Genomic DNA, 23,832 nt, shown 5'->3' on the forward strand with positions numbered 1-23,832 from the left:
TGTTTTTGATATGTATTTATTCTACCATCTAATGATCATCATTTTTAGCAACAAGGACCCAAAGTACGTTTCGATCATTGCTTCTTCTTTTGCTAGAATTAAAAAACAGAAAATAAAGTTTAAATAGATAACTTACAGTAATAACTATGATAAAAACTGCCCAGCTGTTGACAGTATTACTGAATTGCAAGTTTACTAGACAATAATTAATAAAAAAAAAAAAAGTAGTTTTAGATTTTATTTTTATATTTATGTTAACCACTTGCTTACTGGGCACTTAAACCCCCCTCAGTCCCAGACCAATTTTCAGCTTTCAGCGCTGATGCACTTTGAGTGACAATTACGCGGTCATACAACACTGTACCCAAATGAAATTTTTATCATTTTTTTCCCACAAATAGAGCTTTCTTTTGGTGGTATTTAGTTACAGCTCGGAGTTTTATTTTTTGCTAAACAAACAAAAAAAGATGCAAAAAAAAAAAATCATGTTTTAATAGTTTGTTATAAAATTTTGCAAACGGGTCATTTTTCTCCTTCATTGAAGTGCGCTGATTAGGCGGCACTGATAGGCTGCATTGGTGGGCACTGATGGGCTGCATTGGTGGGCACTGATGGGCTGCATTGGTGGGCACTGATAGGCTGCACCGGTGGGCACTGATAGGCATAGTTAAGGCGGCACTAATAGGCACAGATAAGGCGGCACCGATGGGCACAGATAAGGCGGCACTGATGGGCAAAGATGGGCACAGATAAGATGGCACGGATGGGTGGCACGGATAAGTGGCACGGATGGGTGGCACGGATGGGCACTGATAGGTACCACAGATAGATGGGACTGATGGGCACTGATAGGTGGCACTGATAGGTGGCTCTGATAGGTGGCACTGCTGGGCACTGATGGGCGGCACTGCTGGGCACAGATGGGCGGCACTGCTGGGCACTGATGGGCGGCACTGGGGTGCAGCACCTTTGAGGCAGATTGGGTGGCACTGTGGGTGGCACTGTGGGTGGCACTGTGGGGTGGCACTGTGGGTGGCACTGTGGGTGGCACTGTGGGTGGCACTGTGGGCACTATGGGCACTGACGGGGGGCACTTACTTTTGCTTTTATTTTATTTCAGGATGGCACTGCGGGAGGCAGGTGGGCACAGGCAGGTGGCAGGTGGTCCCTTGTATTGATGGCCGTGATCGGGACTGATGTCCCGATCACGGCCGCCGGCGATCGGCTTTTTTTTTCTCTCCTCGCGCTGTCAGCGCGAAGAGGAATAATAGCTGATTACCGGCTCCGTTCTATCACATGATCAGCTGTCATTGGCTGACAGCTGATCACGTGATAAGGGGTCGGGATCGACCCCTTACACGGATCGGTGATCAGGCGAGTCTCACGGACTCGCCGATCACAGAGCGCGCCGCGCGCAGGCCGCTCGTAACCGGGACCACGTCAATAGACGTAGTCCCGGAAATGTAGGTCCGCGCTAATGCCGTCATTTGGCAATAGCGCGGATCTGTAGTGGTTAAACATAAACTTGTCATGTATTTAACAATTGGTTTTGTCATCGCTGGCCTTTTTCTGCTAGTTGCACGGTTGTTTTACCAATCCTACAGCTATTTAAAAAGTTACAGACCTAGGACAAGCAAGCAGAGAGTGAAGTCCTATATTTTGATTTTGCCACTACTCTGTGAGAGATTATCCGAATCACAAGCCTTCCAATTTAATCAGAATAAATAATTGAGGCAGGCAACTACTTAAAGCGGTATAAAACCCAAAGCGAAAAATTTAATATATTGCAGCTTGCCAATCATTAGATGTGGTGGCTGCATCCGTTTTCTTTCATTTGGCTTTTTCCCCTCTGTTTTCACCTGATGATCTTGCCAGTAACACGCCACCTGTATCAGTGAACCAACACTCTGGATGAATGAGAACAGGAGGCACAGCAGACAACAGCATTGCCAATCTGGGGGGAGGGTAGTGTTAAATGTATTAACAGATTTAAATACACAAACACATTGAAGCCTAACTCCAGCTCACACTTTTAAACCATTTACAGCAAGCTGTTTTTTTTTCCTTTTGGGATAAAGGTTTTACATGAATAAATAAAAGCTGATCATTAATGTAAGCTGATACATTCTGCTGGAGAGCCTATGATTTTGAAAAACAAACTTGTTGGCTGGATCACCAGATGAAAATAAAAGAAAGAAAGTATAAAAAAAAAATGAATGCAGCCATCACACATAAGATTTGGTAAGCTGCAATAAATAAATGTTTGCTTTTGGGTTTAATACTACTTTAAACAAAAGGTCACAATGGAATAGTCTAAATTGCTCTCTATATTCTACTCTGATGTAGGGTAAACATTCCAACTGAAACAAGGGTCTACCCTATAATTGGGCTTACATAGAAAACAGTTAAACTGTTCAAAAGACCTTTCAGTCTTCTAAAGTTCATCCTTTCCCTTTCCATCTATGTTCTGTTTTTGGAAACTGAAAAACAGAATTGCATTTGGATTGTTATTGTCTTCCTTGCCCCCCACCTACCCACCTATATATCTGAGAAGCTATAATGTTTTCAGTTCAAATTAATTTTTTTTACGTTTAAAAAATAATGTTTACTATTTTGTTTTAGAAATTAAAGAGGAGTTCCACCCAAAAATGGAACTTCTGCTTGAAGAGAGGTGACCCCCTCACAGGCCACATTTGGCATGTCATTTTTTTTTGGGGGGGAGCAGATATCCTCTTTTTAGAGGGTCCCAGCTCCCACTTCCTCCCGGTGCACCGAAAGGGAGATCACCTCTCCCCCCCTCCCTCTTGGCAATCATCCGGGTCACAGATCCCAGATGATTGCCCGGCCAGTCACGCGGTGCGGCTCGCGAATGTGCAGTGGGTGACCAGCTGTAAATCCACAGCCAATGCCCACAGTTACAATGCCAGTGCCGCAGAGAGGAGGGGGAGATGAGGGGGGCTTTGTTCCCCCGCATCGCTGGATCCCTGGACAGGTAAGTGTTCGAGTAGTAAAAGTCAGTAGCTGCAGTATTTGCAGCTGCTGACTTTTATTTTATTTTGTTTTTAAGCAGAACTCCGCTTTAACAATGAATACATGATGTAGGAATCCCAGAGCGTGGGTTATTCAGAGAGATAGCCCAACTGTCATGAGACTTTTTCTGTGATTAGATTAGCAAACAGAACCATATACAAGTAGGGATCAGTCACTCCAGTAATTCATTCACTGCTTTAGATATTGATCTCCGTAGACAAGCTTTGTTTACAAGAATACATGTAAAGAAGTGTCTAAAGCTACTGTAAACTTTTAATGTTTATTTGCAATATTTCATAAATTCATGACTAAGGCTCGGTTCACACAGGGGGCGACACGAGGCGACACGACTTGCCGTTCCACGACCTGACAAGTCGCCCCCGTTCTGTACTACGGAACCGTTCTAAGAGGAGCGACTCAAGTCGCTCCGACTTAGAAAAAAGGTTCCTGTACTACTTTTGGGCGACCTCGGGCGACTTGCATTGATTTCTATACAGAAGTCATTTGCAAGTCGCCGCTGAGGTCGCGGCAAGTCGCGGCACGGCAAGTCGTGTCGCCCCCTGTGTGAACCGAGCCTAAAAGAAGTAAGAAAAAACTTACCGTATTTATTTATGTAGTTCTTTTCATATTAAATAAAAATACATAAAATCAGTTCACATACTATACAATTATACAAGTTACAGCTAGAAAACAAAAAAATAACCAATAAGAGTACCTAAATGTTTAGCATAACCTTTTTACTTAATCATGATTATTCAAATTGGCTTACATTTTGTGTTGGATCCTTGTTCTTAGACTGATAGACACAGTCACTGTCACATACACCTTCACAGCACTTCAGTGACCAAGGACAGTCAAAGTTATCTTGGCATGGATTTCCTATTAATTTAAAATAAACAATAAAAATGTACAATTCTGTGGTCTCTCTGTATAATTATTATTATTATTATACACGATTTATATAGCGCCAACAGTTTACGCAGCGCTTTATAATGTATAGGGGGGAAAACAGAATTACAGTACAGTTTAACACAAAAGGTACGGGAGGTCCCTGCTCATAGAGCTTACATTCTAAAGGGAGGGGATGATATAATTTGTAAAGAATAATGAGACAATGTGTGATTCCACCCTATTTATTTGGTAAAATAATTTTTTTTTTTCCTTTACAGAATCCAAAATCTTATTTTGAACTTTCGATGCCAAGGCTTAACAATGGCTGATATTTACAGCTGACTATATGCTCTGATCATTTCCCCAGTCTTAGTATAGTTTATAGTGAATGTAAAATATGGGGTCTACTGTATTCATAATTTTTTCACCCAAGGTTTACACTTTTTTAAAATTCATTTGGAAAAATATGTGAATCCTAGGTGAAAGGTGAGTAAATCTTTTTTGAAAAATATAAAGAGGCATCATAAAGTACGGTATATGTATACCCAAACTTTTTTTTTGTCATGGATAAAGTGGGGAAGTTATAGAACTTCTGTTTTTTATAGTTGTCTATTTCCCTGTTGCCGATGTTCCCTCACTTCCTGTCTTAAAAAGATTTTCCCCAGAACAGAAATGGATGGTAAAACTAATCTAATGGAGCCCCAGATAGCAGTAAACCTTAAAGCCATTTTGCCCTGTACACCATTCTACTGTATACAAAATAGACATGGGCGCCGTCAATAAATTTGTTTTGTTCCGTTCTGTTACGGTTCGTATTAGAATTAATTCGTACTTTGTATTTCGTGTCCAAAATTCAAATTCAATTAGAACGAAATATGAATTGTGGTTAGATTCGTTAACTTGTACGAACGTTCTTTACGATGAATTTAAAGGCAGAAATATACCTCAATATGACAGTCAATGCTGATGGAAGTTTGGTTTTTATCTGAAATACGAAATTCCGTTGAAGAATTTCCTATCCGAAATACGAATTTTCGTTAGATGAGGGGCTCCCACCATCCCTGTGCTGTGCTGACTTCCTCCTGGGGATGTACCCCTGCTGTGCTCAGTATGTCAGCACAGCACAGCACAGGAATTTGGGTACAGCCCCAGGAGAAAGTCAGCATAGCACAGGGAAGGTGGGAGCCCCTCATAATAAGCATAATGAGTCGTCGACGCGGCGACGACTGATCCGAAAATTCGTAAACAAAAGTTCATATTTCGTACAAAATTCGGATCCTCCCGAATGTACGAATTTAGGGAAATTCATACGAATTTGAGAATCGTAGGAAACTAATCGCACATGTCTAATACAAAACAAAACAAAAAGTTATGGCTATTGTTAAGCCGCTGGTGTTATTAATGCAATACTGGGATACGACCATAAACAGCACCATGTTAAACTGATAGTAATGGCTTTCTGGCAGACTTCACTGACCATGCCCTTGAAAATAATTGACAAGATCAAAATTCTAAAGCATTAGGGCACTTTTTAAACCTAAAATTCTGTAAATATGACAATACTGGAAAAGCAATCTACTGCAGAGACACCAGGAGTCTTAAGCTGCCTACAGACATTAGATAAGCAATAAGGCTCCGTTCACATCTAGGCGTTACTATTTTACAGGTCTTTTTCAGGCGTTTTTTCAGGTCTTTTTGAAAATTTTGTGTACAGGCGTTTTGAAGTTCAAAAGGTTATCAATGTAAAATAATTAAAATGCCTATAATCTGCCAAAAAAGAAGCTCATGTACTTTTTTCAGCGATGGGCATTTTGCTTTAGGCGACAGACTGCTCAGATGTGAATAGGGGCCATTAAAATAAATGGGATTTGTCTTGTTGGGCGTTTTTAGAGCTGAGGCTTGGAGCAGAAAAACGCCCAAAAACGCCTAGGTGTGAACGGAGCCTAATGCCGCGTACACACGATCGGATTTTCCGATGGGAAATGTTGGATGTCAGGCTGTTGGCGGAAAATTCGACCGTGTGTTTGCTCCATTGGACAATTGTTGTTGTACTTTCTGCCAATAAATGTTGGCATGCCACCAAATGTGTGTTGTCCGACTTTCCGATCGTGTGTACACAAGTCCATGGGACTAAAGCCCAAAGTACAAACACGCATTCTCGGAATCAAGGACGAGCCGGAAGCACTGGGCCTTATGAAACTAGCGTTCATAATGGAGATATCACGTACGTCTTGTATGTCACTACAATTGTTGGCCAACATTTGTGTGACCGTGTGCATGCAAGACAAATTGGAGCCAACATCCTTCCAAAAAATCCCATGGTTTTGTTGTCGGAAAGCCTGATCGTGTGTACGTGGCTTTAGGCTCAGTGATGCTCATGTTGTCCCATTGTGACATCAATAAATAAGGCAAAAAAATAATTCTATGTAATACATTTTTTTTTAAAAAGCACACTCATAGTAAGTATAAATTTCAGCTTGAGACAGGCTTTTTTAGAACAAAAAAAGTAAAGAAAGCTTCTCCTGCTGGCTTGATATATAGAACAAAATAATAGTGATATGCAATATACCCGCAATGTAATTATGTTATTAAAACAAATAGAAAAAATAAGTAATTGCATTTGTGTTAGCTCTGACCGTAAGAAAGAAAGAAAGAAAGAAAGAAAGAAAGAAAGAAAGAAAGAAAGAAAGAAAGAAAGAAAGAGCAAGAAAAAAAAAATGTACAAACCCAATGTAAATTCTCTTTTATATTATAAGATTAAAAGCATTTGGAAATTTCTCAAAAAAACACCAGAAGGGCCAGTGTAAGAGACAGAAAAAAGATAAATAAATAGTAACAAATCTATTATGCTGTTATTTTTAAGTTCCATGAGTCCTGTTCATACAAATAAAGATTTGGCACGCATCACACACTTTAACTCACTGAAAACTGGTGGGACACAGGCAGTTCCACAAATGGTTCTACAGCACTTGAAGCTTCCTTCGCACTCTGGGTCAGAATCACAAGTGTTGGTTGTACAGTTGTCCTTATCAACACAAGTCTCACTGCACTGAGTGTAGTCTTCACTGCCTTCAGAAACTTTTGGACAGTCACCTGGTTTTCTTAATCCTCCAGCACCTAAAGACAAACATTACTTTTAAAGTGGTTTAAGTTTATTAGGAGAATCCAGAATGAATTCCATATGGAGAGAGCCTATCCAAAAAACGAAATCCTTAAAGTGAACCTGTGCCCAGAACATACACACTGAAGTATTTACATATTCTGAACAAGCAGTGAAGGTACTTTAAAACAATCCCTCATTTATAGCCACAGTCACTCTTTGAAGAAATTGATGACAAATCAAAAACAAATAATATTACACTATGCTCAAAAATGTCTATATGCAAAAAAGCTGCTGCCTTTAAACGTATTAATGACAAATCGGAACAAAGAAAAAGGAAGTGCATAAAACAATATAAATCTATAACCTAACAATATATACAGTATCTTACAAAAGTGAGTACACCCCTCACATTTTTGTAAATATTTTATTATATCTTTTCATGTGACAAAACTTTGCTACAATGTAGAATAGGACCCTATTGAGCATCTGTGGGGCATCCTCAAACGGAAGGTGGGGAAGTGCAAGGTCTCTAATATCCATCAGCTCCATGATGTGGTCATGGAGCAGTGGAAGAGGACTCCAGTGTCAACCTGTGAAGCTCGTGAGCTCCATGCCCAAGATGGTTAAGGCAGTGCTGGAAAAAAGGGTGGCCACACAAAATATTGACACTTCAGGCCCAATTTGGACATTAGGGGTGTACTCACTTTTGTTGCCAGTGGTTTAGACATTAATGGCTGTGTGTTGAGTTATTTTGAGGGGTCAGCAAATTTACACTGTTATAAAATCTGTACACTCACTACTTTACATTGTAGCAAAGTGTAATTTCTTCAGTGTTTCCACATGAAAAGATACAATAAAATATTTACAAAAATGTGAGGGGTATACTTACTTTTGTGAAATACTGTATCCCTAACAGTGCCTTCATATGCAAAGAAAAAACATAAAATAATGTAGCAGAGTCCCAAGGCCCCTAGATGCCTAATGGTGACCTCCAGAGTTAGGGACATCCTTCAATGTAGAGTGGGTTACAAGACATGGTGGGTGTACTGCAAGATGAAATGGTGGGCACAAGACACTTTGTCAATGCAAAGAGATTTAATATCTCTTGAACAAAACTGAGAGAGAGGGTTAGGGCCAAGACATGCAAAGATAACTGTCAGACTCCGAGACTTCTATAGGCAGACAGCTATACAGGTAAAGGCCTCAAGCCGGGCACAACTTCTGTATAGGTAGGACCACTGTCTCCTATGGCAATAATCTTGTAGCAGTTACTAACAGTAGTTGTTGTATTCAACTATTGGCAACACAAACACTTCTCCTTACTCCACAGTCACTCACTGTGGATCTTTACTCAATGAACTCCTAGTCTTTCACTAGATTTCAGATGCAATAGCCACTGGATCCCATGAGCTCCTCCACTTTTAGCACTCATTATCTTCCTCAAGCATCACCCGCGCTTCCCCGCTGGGTCTCTGGCTTGGCACTCACAGATACTCTTCAAGCGTCAGCCCTGCTGACCCGCTAGGTTCCTGGCTTGGCATTCACTGATGCTTCACAAGCATCACATCTGTTGTCCCGCTGGGTCCCTAGCTTGGCACCCGCTGAAGTTTTCCCACTTCTTCACCATCCCCAGCTGATGAGAAGACTGCTCTGGTACTAGCTTCATCTTACTCCCAGTGGTCTCCGTTAACAAAGTTGATGGTCCCTTAGTGGTGAGAGCTTCCCTTCTACCTCTGACCATAGTTGGTTCCCTGTCAAGATGAACTGCTACTTCTGTTTGGATTACAAGCCAGCAGTCCCAACCCTACGCTGCTCTCCCACTTCTGGAAAGGTCCTCAGGCAGCCTAGCAGCCAAATGTCCCCAGGACAGGCCTTAAAGGGATTGTAAAGTTAAAAAAAACATGTTATACTTACCTCCACTGTGCAGCTCGTTTTGCACAGAGTGGCCCCGAACCTGCCCTTTGGGGTCCCTCTGTGGCTGTCTCTGCTTCCTCCCGCAGGTACTTCTCACGTTCATGCGAGCTCCCTCGCATGGTGAGAAGCACCTGCGGGCGCGCTCCCATGATACAGCCGGCGGCTATAGCCGCGGGCAGTATCACACGGCCCCGCCCCCGGCGCTCCGCGTCAGTGGATGTGATTGACAGCAGTGCAAGGCAATGGCATCCATCCATCCACTCCAGCCAATCAGCGGCCAGGCTGAGCGGTGAAGAGGACGGCGGGGGCAAGCGTGGGATTTTCAAGGGGTCAGGTAAGTAAAAGGAGGGGGGGGGCTGGGGGTGCAGGCAGTGTCAGATGTTTTTTCACCTTAATGTATAGAATGTATTAAGGTGAAAAAATTAAGGTGAAAAAACATTTACCTTTACAACCCCTTTAAGTTTCTGGCCCAGCAGCCCGGGGCAGTACGACACACATCCATCCAAACAGCAGACCAGGTGGTACAAAACTCCGATCACCTGACTCCACCCAGATAAATAGGTTCTCCCAGCAGGCCAAGGGACCCTGCCTGAAAAAGGGTTAAAGTGTCCGCAAAGCGGCACTGCCAAAGCGCTTTTCAGGTGCTTTGGTGGTGCTGCCCATTGATTTCAATGGGATGGGGGGGGGGGGCTTTTAAGAGCAGTGTATACACCGCTCCTAAGGCGTCTCAAAGACACTGCTTGCAGGACTTTTTTAATGTCCCACAAGCGCATTGTTCCAGTGTGAAAGCCCTCAAGCTTTCACACTGGTGAGAGAGAGGCGCTATACAGGCACTTTGCAGGCGCTATTTTTAGCATAATAGTGCCTGTAACGTGCCTCAGTGGGAAAGTGGCCTATGTCAGCTAGTGCCTGCAGGGGAGTGTCTAAACACCACAAACTACAAGCTTTCCTGCAGCAATGTCCATCATCCCTTGCAGAGTGTTCAGGTGCTTTGGCGAATACTGGACAGTTCACTGGATCTTGCACCTTAGCCCGTCTTAGAGCTCATACCTTTGATATATGTACAGACACCCAGAATTTCCAGCAACATGTATCTCCTAAGTATCCAATGTCACTGCATAAAATAAAAAGCATAAATGTAGCACAGAGTAAACTAAAAATCTACCAATGATCTAATCATGCAAACCTAACAGATATGCATGTAACATAAATACAAATACATACAAAAGTGCAATACAGTTCCATATGAAGATATATGCACACACTGTGAACTCAAGTAGTGCAATGAAATATAGTGTAAAATACAAAAATGTATGGTTGACACACTGTGAAGTCAAAACAGTGTGACATCCAAAGTGCAAAAAAATTGTGTCCAAAATCAAATCTTATCAGTGCAAAGTCCAAGCAAAACCTGAAATAAATCAGCAGATGTCCATGAAAGCTGTACAATATACCCAAATTTCACACTTGATATTCCCTTCATCTTGTGTCATCCAGAATGCTCATCTTAGGTAAAGACCCTTTAAGTCAGGGGTGCCCAACTGCTGGCCGTGGCCACATGTGGCCAGTGGAGCCCTCTGTTTTGGTCCAAGACACCCTGCTCTGGGATGGCAAACCCAGATTGCGGGTTCCCGTCTCACCATCCCAGAGCATCAGTGTTCTGAATGAAGCCAGCGGTAGAGGAAACACACCTGTGGAAGGAGCAGAGCCGCATAAGCCGATCCTTCCTGTATAGCACTGGCGTTTGTTGCAGGTGGAGTGATACCAATTGTACTCTGCCTGGAACAGCAACGGCTGGCAATACCTGTAGTAAGGGAGATTCCTTAATGAAAGATTATTATTATTAAGTAAAGGTCAGTTTATAATCTAAAATAACAGTGTGTGTATATGAGCATATCTCTTCTGTAGTGGTTACTGGGCTTCTTTCAAACTGATCTGCAGGTGCACCGCATTGCACCTGCTGGTTATTTGCACTGAGCCATAGACTTCTGTTAAAACCTGTGGGTTTAGTGTGCTTTTTGAAAGTGCACCACACCTGCAGGATATAATAGAAGTCTATGACAAGTGCTATCTGCACTTTGTCCTAGACTTCTATTATGTCCTGCAGGTGTGGTGGACTTTCAAAAAGCACACCAAACCCGCAGGTAATAACAGAAGTCTATGACTCAGTGCAGATAACCAGCAGGTGCATTGTGGACCTAATCAATGTCACTACATGTCTCCTTAAAATCAAGTATCACTCCGTATCTCCTGAAAGTTTTGCTTGTCTCCATGTTCCCACAGCCTCATGTTTCCCTAGAGCAGGGGTCTCAAACTGGCGGCCCTCCAGCTGTTGTGAAACTACAAGTCCCAGGAGGTCATTGCAAGGCTGATAGTTACAAGTATGACTCCCACAGACAGAGGCATGATGGGACTTGTAGTTTTGCAAAAGCTGGAGGGCCGCCAGTTTGAGACCCCTGCTCTAGAGGCTCTACAGTTTCCAGTGTCACTGTCACCCCTGGGTAACTAGTATAACCCTGTGTATTACACCTGGGGCCTTGATCACCTGGGTCTCCACACAGCTTGGTGTTCTGTCTTCTCCTAAAATGTACCAATCCCAGTGGATATGGACCACAGGCCTCGAACCCCTATGGAGTTTGCAGGGATTGTTTGTTTTAAATATATTTTACTGCATGTTATAGATATTTAAATTGTTTTATTTCCTTAGCCTGGGAACAGGTGCACTTTAATATCATTATTACTTATTTATTCATCATTACTCTTTTAAAAGCATGAAATACAGTATAGAAGAATGCATTTAAGATAATACTGGGCCATTTTTCTCGTTCAAAAGTTTTTATTTTATGTTAAAATAAATTACATGTACAGAATATAAGACAAATTATGTGATACCAGAAATAAAAAGTAGACATATTGAAGTATGGATGATACAAAGCAAAGAAGAATTTCAAGATATTCTCGTGGGAATGACAATAAATGGCCTTATATATTTTAGAATTGGAAAACATTCTTATGGCTGAGTTTTAAACATTTTAATCCCAAGAAAATATAAATATGTCTAAAAGAAAATATATGATTTTAAAGTTTTGACCATAACGTCTAAAGTATGTTTATAGTAAGTATTATATAGTAAGGGAAGAACATAAAAGGTATATAGGAGGGGAAGGGGAGGGAATAATTCTCCGGAGGAGGTTTTATATATCAGCTAATGTTGCAATTCTATAAAAAATCTTAATCTGCTGGCCCATTTTTATGAGCTTCTGCTATGATCAGAAATTCATTAAAAATGTTAAAGCATTTGTATTCATTAACTTCTAGTGACTATTCAGATTTTGGATTTTACCTTGAAAAAGCAACTAAAAAGATTCAATACAATTTGTGGATTACGTCACTTTTCACATCACCGTTGCCTTCTTCACTGCTCTGTTGAATAAGCCAGTAAACTAACTAAAGCTACATAAATAACAAATATATATATTTAGGTATAAATTATATGCTAAACACCAATTTCAGTACTACAACTAACAATGTTAACATCTGAATAGTACCTTCCTAAAAGCATTTCAAAGTGCAAGGAACAACATACAGTAGGTTTCAGTACAATGATCTGGTCCATGTAGCTGTAGATATCTTTTCCTAGCCACACCCCAGTGCACACATCCCCAGCCTTAATTTCCAGATAATTTCATATAATTATTATCAGTGCTTATGCTTCAAGGACTTACCCTAAGAACACTTTACGTTAAGCATGCATTTTTCATCAGCTTGGTGTAAAGGGCTCCTGTCAGAGTGTAGAAGAACCCCCTTCTACGTCCCTAATTGAGTTGACACCTTTAAGAAGGACTTTAGGACGGAGGCAGATACATTGGGGGGGGGTGGATTTACTAAAATGGGTGCACTCAGAATCTGGTGGTGCTGTGCATGGTAGCCAATCAGCTTCTATCTACAAATAATATGGGATTTCACATGTCATGCAACCTGAGGTTTCACAAGTTGGATCCCAAGTTGTATCAACCAAGCCTAAAACATGGAAGCTGATAGGTTTCTCTTCGGAGCTGCACCATATTTTGCACCATGCAGTTTTAGTAAATAACCCCCATTAGGTCGATGTGTCAATGGACTTCTCTGAGGCTGATAATTAACTCTGGTTCAGCACAGCAACCTAAAGTATGAAGATCCCTCTATAAGGGCTATCGAACAAAGTGTAAAGCACATCATGAAATTTACAGTTCCTAGAACCAAGAACCTTGTATGCCTGGGACAGGCCCATTCCTGGCATTCTACTTTAAAAGTTCAGAATACCCCCCAGCATGCAGAAGTACCCTCCATTGCACAGAGCATTGCTCAGTGTGTAGGCTGACCTTCTCATCTTTTTAAGGACATTTCCTATTGCATAGAATGATCTATTTAGTGTAGAGGACCAATTAAGTAATTGGCACCCTAAACCAGTGTACAGAGGAATCCCATTCCTTTCTCAGTGTGCAGGACCACCTGAGATTCCAGAGCTAATGATATATTTCATGCCCTTTTAGAAATACCATTCAGGAAGAATCTGGTAAGGAGTCATTAATTTACAGCATTGAAAAATAGCCTGCAACAAGCCTCAGAGCAAACATAAAAAACAATGCCAACAACCCAAATAGCAAGAAATTGTGCTACAAGTTTGAAAATGACTTGCTAAGCTATCGCTAGACTTGCCATTCTTTACAAGTTTTTTGCACAATTGCAGCAAGTCCGCATTGCATGACTTCAGATCAATTTTCTTTGCAAACATTCTGCAGGTCTTCTGTAGGTTCCGGTTCAGTTATGTTGTGCTACAGTCATCCCACCACAGGGGTCACTGTGGCTGAATTTTTATGCTGTAGACTTGCAGAGCTCTTGCTGTAGACTCACCACTGCAACTTTGCTCTTGCTAGGGACTTGCCAAGCAAATCGGCTAAAAATTTGAAAAGTGTCAACTAAAACTCAAAGTGCTGGGGGCGTGGCTTGGCCGCTGACCGGAATGGCCGCATAAGTGCTGAGCTCCTCTCATCCACTCAGCTACACACAGCATCCAGCGCCATCCGCCACCGCGATTCCTTCCACGGAGCTCCAGGGATCACCCCGCACCTCCGGGGACATGACCCGAGGCAGATCCGCCGTCCACGGGGCGAAGAAGCTCACAGACTTCTACATGAAGCCGGCCGGCGCGCAGGCCCAAGATGGCGCCGTTCGGGACGAAGGCCTCACTCCTCAGCAGAAACCAGCGGCCTCGGCAGCACCTGCGCCCACGGAGGATCATCTCTCTGACATGGAGGACTCTGGAGAGCGGCAGCGTTCGCCCTCCATGTCACCGGCTGACAGAGGTAAGAGAGCAGCAATCTCCCCAGCACACTCTCCCTCTAAGCCTCCATTAATGAAGAAGCAATATGGCGCTGGCACTTGTAGTCCCACAGCAGCACTGACTGACACTAGCTCCTCACTGGCCGCTTACAGCACATCAGATAGCCCTGCATCTGAACATACATTGAAAGCCATGCTTCTTTCCCTACAAGCTGACATGCAGAAGGAGCTCAGATCCTCCATTAACCATCTGATGGACAGAATGGAAGACATGGAAGAGCGCATAGAGCATATAGAGCACCATCTCTCTGCTGCTACTAGCTCTCACAACACTGTAGTTGACATTCAGGACGAACATACTTCTGCGATTCACCAACTGCGTCTTAAAGTCGCAGACCTCGAAGACCGCTCAAGGCGGAATAATATCAAGATCAGGGGAGTCCCAGAGACTGTGTCACCCCCCGATATTGTCCCCTACCTGCACCAGCTGTTTCACAAGCTTATACCGGCTCTTACACCGCAGGAACTCCTTATTGACAGAGCACACAGAATCCATAAGCCGCAGCACCTCCCAGACACAGTACCCAGAGATATCCTGGCTAGGATACACTTCTTTAACACTAAGGAGCAGATTATGAGGGCCGCAAGAACCATACGCAACCTCCCCGATCCCTTCGCTAAGATTCAGCTTTACAATGATATCTCAGCCGCCACCTCACAGGCACGCAAGGCCTTCTCTCAAATCACTGCGATACTTATAGAACATAAAATCGCATACAAATGGGGTTTCCCCACCAAGCTTCTTGTAAACTACCAGCAACAACAAGTCGCATTTTTGACCCCCAAGGACAGTTTCAAACAACTACACAACTGGGGCATTACCCCTCATGCTCCCCCGGCTCCGCCTCTGAACACTAGACCTGCAAAGATCCCCTATAGATGGGATACGAAACCTAAATCCTGAACCTCCAAACATAGGGGGCCGCCCCCCTGGGCAACCCCCCCTTTTGGCAAGGCGCTTGACTTCTCAGGTTAAAGTGGATGACTGTTTCTCTCTCCTCTTTTGAACCCCCACACGCCGAACTGCCACTGTGTGCTAAGCACACGGCATTATTCTCTTCCCATATCTACCTGCGTACCTTATCCAAAGCCACCTTCTGTTCCTTCAGGAACCAATTGGATCCTTGGCTCACGTCTCTATATCTCCCGGTCATAGATATAGGCACATTACTACTGTTTGTTTGATTTATTGCAACTTCGTTTTTGTATTTTTTTTTTCCTTTTTTAAAGTTACTGTTTGGTTACTTATACACCTTGACTTACAATCAACGGTTGTTGTGTTCACTCTCTGCTCGCAGAGTTAATATTTGTACTTAGTTCTGTTGTAAAGGTCCGTCAATTCCAGTACCATTTTGACAACTGACCCTATCTGCTAATGTCCCTTACAATCACGTCCCTTAATGTTAAGGGACTGAATAGTCCTTTCAAGCGCTCCCTCTTATGGAGGGAAGCTGCGACTTCTCATGCTGATATCTTATGTGTACAGGAGACCCATCTCTCTTCCCGGAACCCACCACAATGTTCCAATAAACGCTACCCACATATCTTTCATTCCCGCACAGATAAAAAAGTTAGAGGTGTTCTGATTGCAGTGCGCTCTACGGTCGCACTTACAGTTTCCAATATAGAGCAAGACCCCGAAGGGAGGTTCTTGATCCTTTCCGCTTCCTTTAATAACAAACCCATGGTGATTGTGAACATCTATGCTCCCAACACTCACCTAAAGCCCTTTCTTAAGTCCATTCTTGCCAAAATACAACACTACCCGAAAGATCAAATCATTTTATGTGGAGACTTCAATGCGGTACCAGATCGCGCATTGGACTCCTCATCCCCCCAAAGGAGAAGGTCCTCTACCCTCTCCTCCTTTTTACATCTGGAAGAATTTTATGACCCCTGGAGGTGTCAACATGGTACTGAAAGAGACTATACGTTTTATTCAACTGCTCAGAGGTCATATTCCAGGATTGACCTGTTCCTGACATCCAAAGTGCTACTGCAAGCAGTTGCATCCACTAAAATTGGTGTAATATCGTGGTCTGATCATGCCCCCGTCTCTATGGTTCTCAATCTCTCCCCTCCTTCCTCCCCATTCACAATTTGGCGACTAAATCCCAACTTGATCAGCACCAAGGACATTAGGGAACAGGTCAAGACTGCCATAAAAGATTATTTCGATGTAAACCAGCACTCTGTCCCCAAGCCCACCACGTGCTGGAACGCACACAAAGCAGTTCTACGGGGAATTTTGCTACGACTAGGGGCTCAGGAGAAGAAAAAGCGCACAGCGACCCTTAACACTTATCTAGATAAGATAAAATCTCTAGAGAAGGTTAATATGAAATCCCCCTCTGCCTCCACGCACGCAGAACTCAGCAAACTGAGATCTGAATTGAGTACTTATCTTCAAAATAAACATGAATTCTATCTCCGAAAACTTAAACTAACTTGGTACTCTCAGGGTAACAAATCAGGGAAAGCTCTAGCCCAACAATACAAACACAGGACTGCCCAATCCACAATCTCCCACCTAATAGACTCTAAAGGCAACAGACTGACTAATCCTAGAGACATAGCCAACTGCTTTTGCGCATTTTATCAACAATTGTATAACTTAAAAGACTCCACGACGGACACGCAGCCCACGACAGAGAATATCCAGACATTTCTCTCCAACGTTACCCTCCCTTCCCTCTCCCCTTCTCAAGCTGCTGACCTAGCCTTACCTTTCTCACAGCTGGAAATTAAAAACGCAATTAAAAGTCTCCCCCTACATAAAGCCCCGGGTCCAGACGGTTTTGGAAACGAATATTATAAGACGTTTGTAGATGAACTGACCCCGCATTTATGCAACTCCTTTAATCACATGCTGGCCACAGGGGAGATCCCCTCGGAATCCCTAGAAGCAACCATCTCCACCATACATAAACCAGGGAAGGCCTCGTATGACCCGGCTAACTACCGCCCTATCTCACTACTTAACACCGATCTAAAAATGTATGCCAAGCTTCTTGCCACCAGACTTTCACAACACATGACTTCCCTCATACACCCGGACCAGGTGGGCTTTATTCCCCGCCGCCAAGCTTCAGATGGCACCCGCAGGTTTGTAGACCTTATCCACTGGGCAGAGCACAGTCGAACGCCTTCTCTGCTGATATCACTGGATGCAGAGAAGGCGTTCGACAGAGTCAATTGGGGTTATCTTGAGGCAGTTCTCCGGAAATTTGGCATAGAGGGCGAGTTCTTAAAAGCTATTCTAGGTCTATATACCTCACCTTCTGCGAGGGTCCGCACTTCCGGCATTCTCTCAAATCCCTTTAGAATCACTAATGGTACACGCCAGGGCTGCCCACTCTCACCTTTGATTTTCGCGTTAGTCATGGAGCCTCTGGCGCAGTCCATCCGTGCGCACCCCCATATACATGGTATTAATGTGAAAGATACCTGTCATAAGATAGGTCTCTATGCAGACGATGTCATCATTGCTGTCTCTGATCCAGTGAAATCCCTTCCTACCCTGACTGAGGTCCTCCATAAATTTAGTGAAGCTTCCCTTTACAAATTAAACCACTCAAAATCAGCCATGCTTGGCATAGAGATATCGCCAGCGCTCAAAGCAGAAATTACTAAAATAGCACCCTTCTCCTGGGCCCCCGGCTCATCCCTGCAATATCTAGGCATTCAACTGGTCTCTCCCTCCTCTGGTTTGTTACGAAGTAATCTTGTCTCTTTATTCACGAAACTGAACAATTTATCCTCAAATATGACCTCCTTGAAAGCTTCATGGGCTGGTAGGATAGCCCTAACCAAAATGTTTCTCCTTCCACATGTTCTTTATTTCTTTCGGACCCTCCCGCTTCCGATTCTCTCAGCAGACCTAGCTAAACTACAGCGTACCTTAGACTCGTTCATTTGGGCAGGACGTAAACCCCGCTTGAAATCTTCTGTTCTAAGCACTCCCTCTACCTCAGGAGGGATGGGCTCGCCGGACGTTAAAAAGTACTACAAAGCTATCATTCTAGACCAGGGGAGACAACTTTGGTCGCAAGACCCCAACACGAGATGGCACCAAATCGAAGCAGCAACTCTCCCAGCTGACCCACAACTGACCCTAGCTGCAATCTGGTTGTCTCTTCCGATCACACGATCCATCCTTCCCACAGTAAGGGCCTGCCTATCTCAATGGAGTGCAATACGCAAAGATCATCTGGGCATACACAGAGCTGCATTGAACAATCTCCCCTTACTAGCGCTACAACTTCTCTCTCCGGACCTATCAATTAAGCACTGGCATGCAGCCGGAATCACCACCATTGGAGCCCTGTTTCTTGGTCCGGATCTAAAAAGCTTTCAACAACTGATTTCGGAATTTAGTCTCTCACATAAGGACTTTTATATCTACTTAAGGCTTCAACATATCATCTCTCAAAGCTTGACGACTCCAGACCCCACCTCCAAGGAGCTTCTCCATTTCTATAACCGCCCTCTTACTGTTTTAAAGGGCATATCCTTCATCTACAAACTCCTCTCCAGACCCACCTCATCCTCAAAATCTTCGAGCATACTCTACTGGGAATCCCTGCTACATTGCTCTTTCCCCATGGAAGATTGGCATCGAGTACTTCGCACCCCACTAGTCATCTCCAAAAACATTACACATTGGGAAGCGGTCATGAAACTGTTTCATAGGTGGTACTATACACCGCAAAAGTTAGCGACCATCTTCCCCACCCACTCCCCACAGTGCTGGAGAAATTGCAACTCCACTGGGGACTTATTTCACATCTGGTGGAGCTGCCCGGCTATTGGATCCTTTTGGCTACAAGTTTCCTCTCTGGTTCAGACCTTAACCAACTCTCCCCAACAGCTGACCTCGCGAATGGCTCTCTTTGGTCTGGATTCCCAATATTGGCCCTCCTCCTGTCTACCCGTGGTACACCACGTCTTAATCTCAGCGCGCCTGCTCATAGCTCGTGCGTGGAAAAACCCCCTCCCTCCAACCCTAACTGAGCTTATTAACACACTTAATGTTCATTGTCGCATGGAATTTCTTTTCTCCAGAGTACACATGACAGAATCTAGATTCAACAAACAATGGTCTTCCTGGTTATCACACCCAAAATGTATTAAGCTTGTCTAACTAGTAATCCATCATCTCCAGACCAAGTAGAGCCGGCAGCGAAAGTCACTGGTTTAGTGTACTATTTCTCGGATAAAACCAGTTCCCCCACAAACGGGGTTTTTAGGCAGCAAGAGACAGTAATAGAAGCCAATAGAAGTAGTATAAAAGGTATTTTAATATTATTTGGTAAAAACAAACATGAGCTTCACCTGAACATTTGTATAACAGACAAAATCATGTGTATAAGGTACATATAATGTCACATGGAAGTATATTAACAGACACAGCTATATGTTACACTGTATGGGTTAGTAGCAGTGAAAACATGAATCTAGCTATATGTTACACTGTATAGGTTAATAACAGTGAAAGCATGAATCTGACGCGTTTCAACCCCAAAAGGGGTCTTCTTCAGAGATGATAGTCTGTTAAAAGAAAGACAAGGTTACACTGAATAAATATATCCGGTGTTATGCATGTTGGGGATACCCAATATTGATTTAATATGGTTTACCCAATGATGTACTTCCAGGTAGGTAGGGTGGATTATAGTACTTCGGATGGAATTCCCCCAGAGGGCAATGTCCCAATTTCCTTTGCGCAACTGGAGTGGTACCTGGTCCATATGTGTCGCCGGACCGTTTTCTTCTTCTGTTTGAGTGCCTACACTTTCACTGTTTCCACCAGTCCACTGTTCATCACTCCTTTTTCTTTTTCTTTTTCCCCATCCCCCTCCTTCCTTGTTGTTATGGCTTACACAGCAGCACTCATCAACACATTCACTCATTTTTGCCTTTCCCTTCCCCCTCTCCCCTTTTTCCTAGGCACTTTAGATACTTCCAGGCATGGTCCCCTTTTTTCTCCTTCCTTTCTTTTTTAGAAAGCACCCTACATGGATATTTGGATAATTGGGGGTGCACATATATACATATATATAATTCTTGGTATACATAATGAGGTTATGATAGTATTAACCTCATACCACGTATGCACCCCATGTTTCCAATATTAAATAATCCTTGTTTTTAATTTTTTGCCTGTTGTTGGGATTTTGCTGCAGGTGTTACCCACCGTATCATCGCGGTACCCTTACTCGCACCTACCCCCCGGATTCTTCTTTTTTCTGGGGGGCAAGGCATTTGTGTGACCTCCCGCGAGTCACGTCAGTGGGCTTGTGACGCTGTCTCCTCTTCCTCCTGACGGTCCGGCGACACATATGGACCAGGTACCACTCCAGTTGCGCAAAGGAAATTGGGACATTGCCCTCTGGGGGAATTCCATCCGAAGTACTATAATCCACCCTACCTACCTGGAAGTACATCATTGGGTAAACCATATTAAATCAATATTGGGTATCCCCAACATGCATAACACCGGATATATTTATTCAGTGTAACCTTGTCTTTCTTTTAACAGACTATCATCTCTGAAGAAGACCCCTTTTGGGGTTGAAACGCGTCAGATTCATGCTTTCACTGTTATTAACCTATACAGTGTAACATATAGCTAGATTCATGTTTTCACTGCTACTAACCCATACAGTGTAACATATAGCTGTGTCTGTTAATATACTTCCATGTGACATTATATGTACCTTATACACATGATTTTGTCTGTTATACAAATGTTCAGGTGAAGCTCATGTTTGTTTTTACCAAATAATATTAAAATACCTTTTATACTACTTCTATTGGCTTCTATTACTGTCTCTTGCTGCCTAAAAACCCCGTTTGTGGGGGAACTGGTTTTATCTGTATCTACTTGGGGTGAGCAGCACCCTCCTAGCTCTTTGTAGCACTGTGTTTTTCTTTGATTGTCAGTGTACTATTTCTCATACAGTATTTGTAAGTTAGCTCTGATTATCCTGCAGCTCAGGTTTTTCGATTCAAGCATTTCCTTCAATTTCCTCCTCTATCTTACCTATTTCTCTTCCCTTCTCTTCCTCCTGATTCTTTTTACAACCGCATTGGGACTAATTTGCACTCTCACTCTACCTTACCTTACACTGTTTTATCTGGCGTGACGTCCCCACTCGACACAGCCCACTGAGGTGTCGAGAGGGGACGGGATGCCCCCGGACCTACCGGATCTAGCGATTAGGAATGTATAGTACACAGCAACTGGGCCCCAGGCCCATAGGCCTTTTCCTTTTTCCTTCTCTTTCCTCTGTTAGTAACGCATGTTTCTTAACTTATCCGGGCACTTCCTGTTTGTCTTATTTTTCTTTGGCCCGTCAACTCTCTGTATCTCATATACAATGGTTGTTATCAATATCTGTTATTGTATTATTCTACAATAAAATCTTTTGAAAATAAAACTCAAAGTGCTATGCAGATGTACAACTTGCCAGTGAAAATGTGCAGCAGACTTACAATTTAACACTGCCACAAATTTGTGGCAAGTTATCCTTGCTATCTGGGATCTTATTTTTAAATATATAGAAATGTATACATTCAAGATTACTAAAGAGTGTACTTTAGATTTCCTTGTCTGTAATATGGTAAGTGTTTCTGTACTAATTTGATAGATAAGAAAACATAATGTCAGCTTACTCGAATACACTGCAAACCTATTCTATTTCCACTGATGGTCAATTCCATGGGATACTCCTCTGTCCCTCCCAATGATATTCTACTGGTGTTTATAACCTCTGTATCTCAGCACTTCAAAAGTTATTTTCTCAGAAAAAGGTATTTCTGTAATTAATTCCTTCAGTACTACTGTTTGTATCCTGATCCAGTTGTAGGTACTGGATAAGGGATCTCATGTATGGAAAGCTGCATTAAATGTACTCACCCAGGGCTTTTTTTCTCAGTGAAAAGGTGTAGGTACTTCCCCCTTTTAAGTTACTCTTGTCTCCGCCCCCTACCCACCTCTGAGCACTGTCCCTTGGTTCCACCCCCTTACTTACTGCCCAATGCTGCCCCTTTTAGAGACTACAGTACCAAATATATATGTGTGGTGTTAAGGTATGTATATAGAATTTGTTAATGATAACAAGAAAGGCAGTAAAATAGATCCCCTGCAGCCAGCAACAATAGACCCCCACAACAATATACCCCCAAGCAACAGTAGATCAACCCCAGCAACAAAAGACCCTACCAGCAACAATAGATCTCCCAGCAGCCGGCATCAATAGACCCTCTAGCACACCACAGCGCCCCTTGCCATTACATACATTCAGTGCTGGAGGTGTCGGAACTACGTTCCCGCTGAAAAAAAGCTCTGTACTTACCTATTTGTGAACCACCCAGATCTTGTGAGAGAGCAACAGCAAAAGCTCCCCACATTACCAGCAAGAGAACTTTCAGGAATCGATCCATAACAAAAAAGTGTTTGACAAATGAGGTGAGGAACAAGTGGCTCAGGTCTCCTTGTTATGTGTTTAAATGAGTGTCCCTAAGCTATTAGGTAAATATATATATATTTGTGAAAAGGGTGTATCTTTTTGTCATCTCATTACATGAATGCGTAACTGGATGAGAGCTTTTCACTGACATCTTCAGGCTAAATAGTTCCAAATAATAGATCTCCTTCCTGTTATTTGCTACTGAGTGTCACTATTGGAAAGCCTAACAAAGAAATACATCATATCTTACTGAGTAGATACTTCATAAAAAAGCATCTTCACCACAAAAGAACAAGATCCAGTTACGTGCTTTAGAATGTGTTCAAATATTCTATCACACAGATCAGAAGGATAAGGGTGTACTATAGAAATGTTACTGCATAAAACAGCAACAGAAATCTAGGCAAAACATAGTGATATTCACTTTCAGCAGACAGGTAAAATGTTCTCAGGTAAACTTGGAATTTTAGTCCAATGAGAATGCAACATGATTTTTTTTTTTTTTTACTGCTTTACTTCCTTTTCTTATTCTGTTTAAAATTAATTTTCAATATTTTGTTATTGATTTATTATTTATCTATTATAATTCTACTTCCCCAGTTTGGCAAACCCATGCCAAAATTTTTAGTTATATTGCACTGAAGTCAGTGGGCTCCATTCACAAAGCGTTATGTTTCCCCTTAAAAAATGCTGTAAAATAGCACTCAAAAGTTTTTTGCCATTAACAAAAAAAACTCTACTAAAATACTGCATTATTTTATGAAGTCCTGCCTTATTTTAATAGTGAAAACATGGGGTAATTGAAGGCCTGGCACTAGCCGGCGTATTTATTAAAATTAATAAATAGTCGCTGTTAAGGAGTAGGTGGCCTCCGATTCCTAAACAAACGATGAGTCATAAGCTGTCAGCTTTTCTCTGTAAATGCTGCAAAACGGTCTAGTGAACTGACAGTTTCAGGATCGCATGCGATATTTAAGCAAAACGTGTCCTGACACCTAAATATCTCATGCAAGTTCATTCTGTGAATGGAGCCCATTA

General features: G+C 42.7%; 1 protein-coding gene across 2 annotated transcripts; it reads right to left on the reverse strand.

Annotated features, from left to right (window-relative positions):
* Positions 1-22,839, reverse strand: LOC143930802 (uncharacterized). Of its 2 annotated transcripts, none has more exons than XM_077455406.1 (4): positions 22,681-22,839; positions 6,844-7,038; positions 3,800-3,909; positions 1-92 (listed from the first exon to the last, which is right to left on the reverse strand). In XM_077455406.1, the coding sequence occupies exons 1-4, from the start codon at positions 22,766-22,768 to the stop codon at positions 75-77; spliced, it is 411 nt and encodes a 136-aa protein (XP_077311532.1). In that variant the 5' UTR covers positions 22,769-22,839; the 3' UTR covers positions 1-74. The 2 variants fall into 2 exon arrangements, with proteins under 2 accessions (XP_077311532.1, XP_077311533.1); XM_077455407.1 differs by lacking the exon at positions 22,681-22,839 and adding an exon at positions 9,989-10,043.
* Between the last annotated feature and the right edge of the window lie 993 nt (positions 22,840-23,832).

This window comes from Lithobates pipiens, unplaced genomic scaffold (assembly GCF_037356315.1).
Source record: "Lithobates pipiens isolate NorthernLeopardFrog02 unplaced genomic scaffold, aLitPip1_a1.2 Scaffold_25, whole genome shotgun sequence".
Lineage (NCBI taxonomy): Eukaryota > Metazoa > Chordata > Amphibia > Anura > Ranidae > Lithobates > Lithobates pipiens.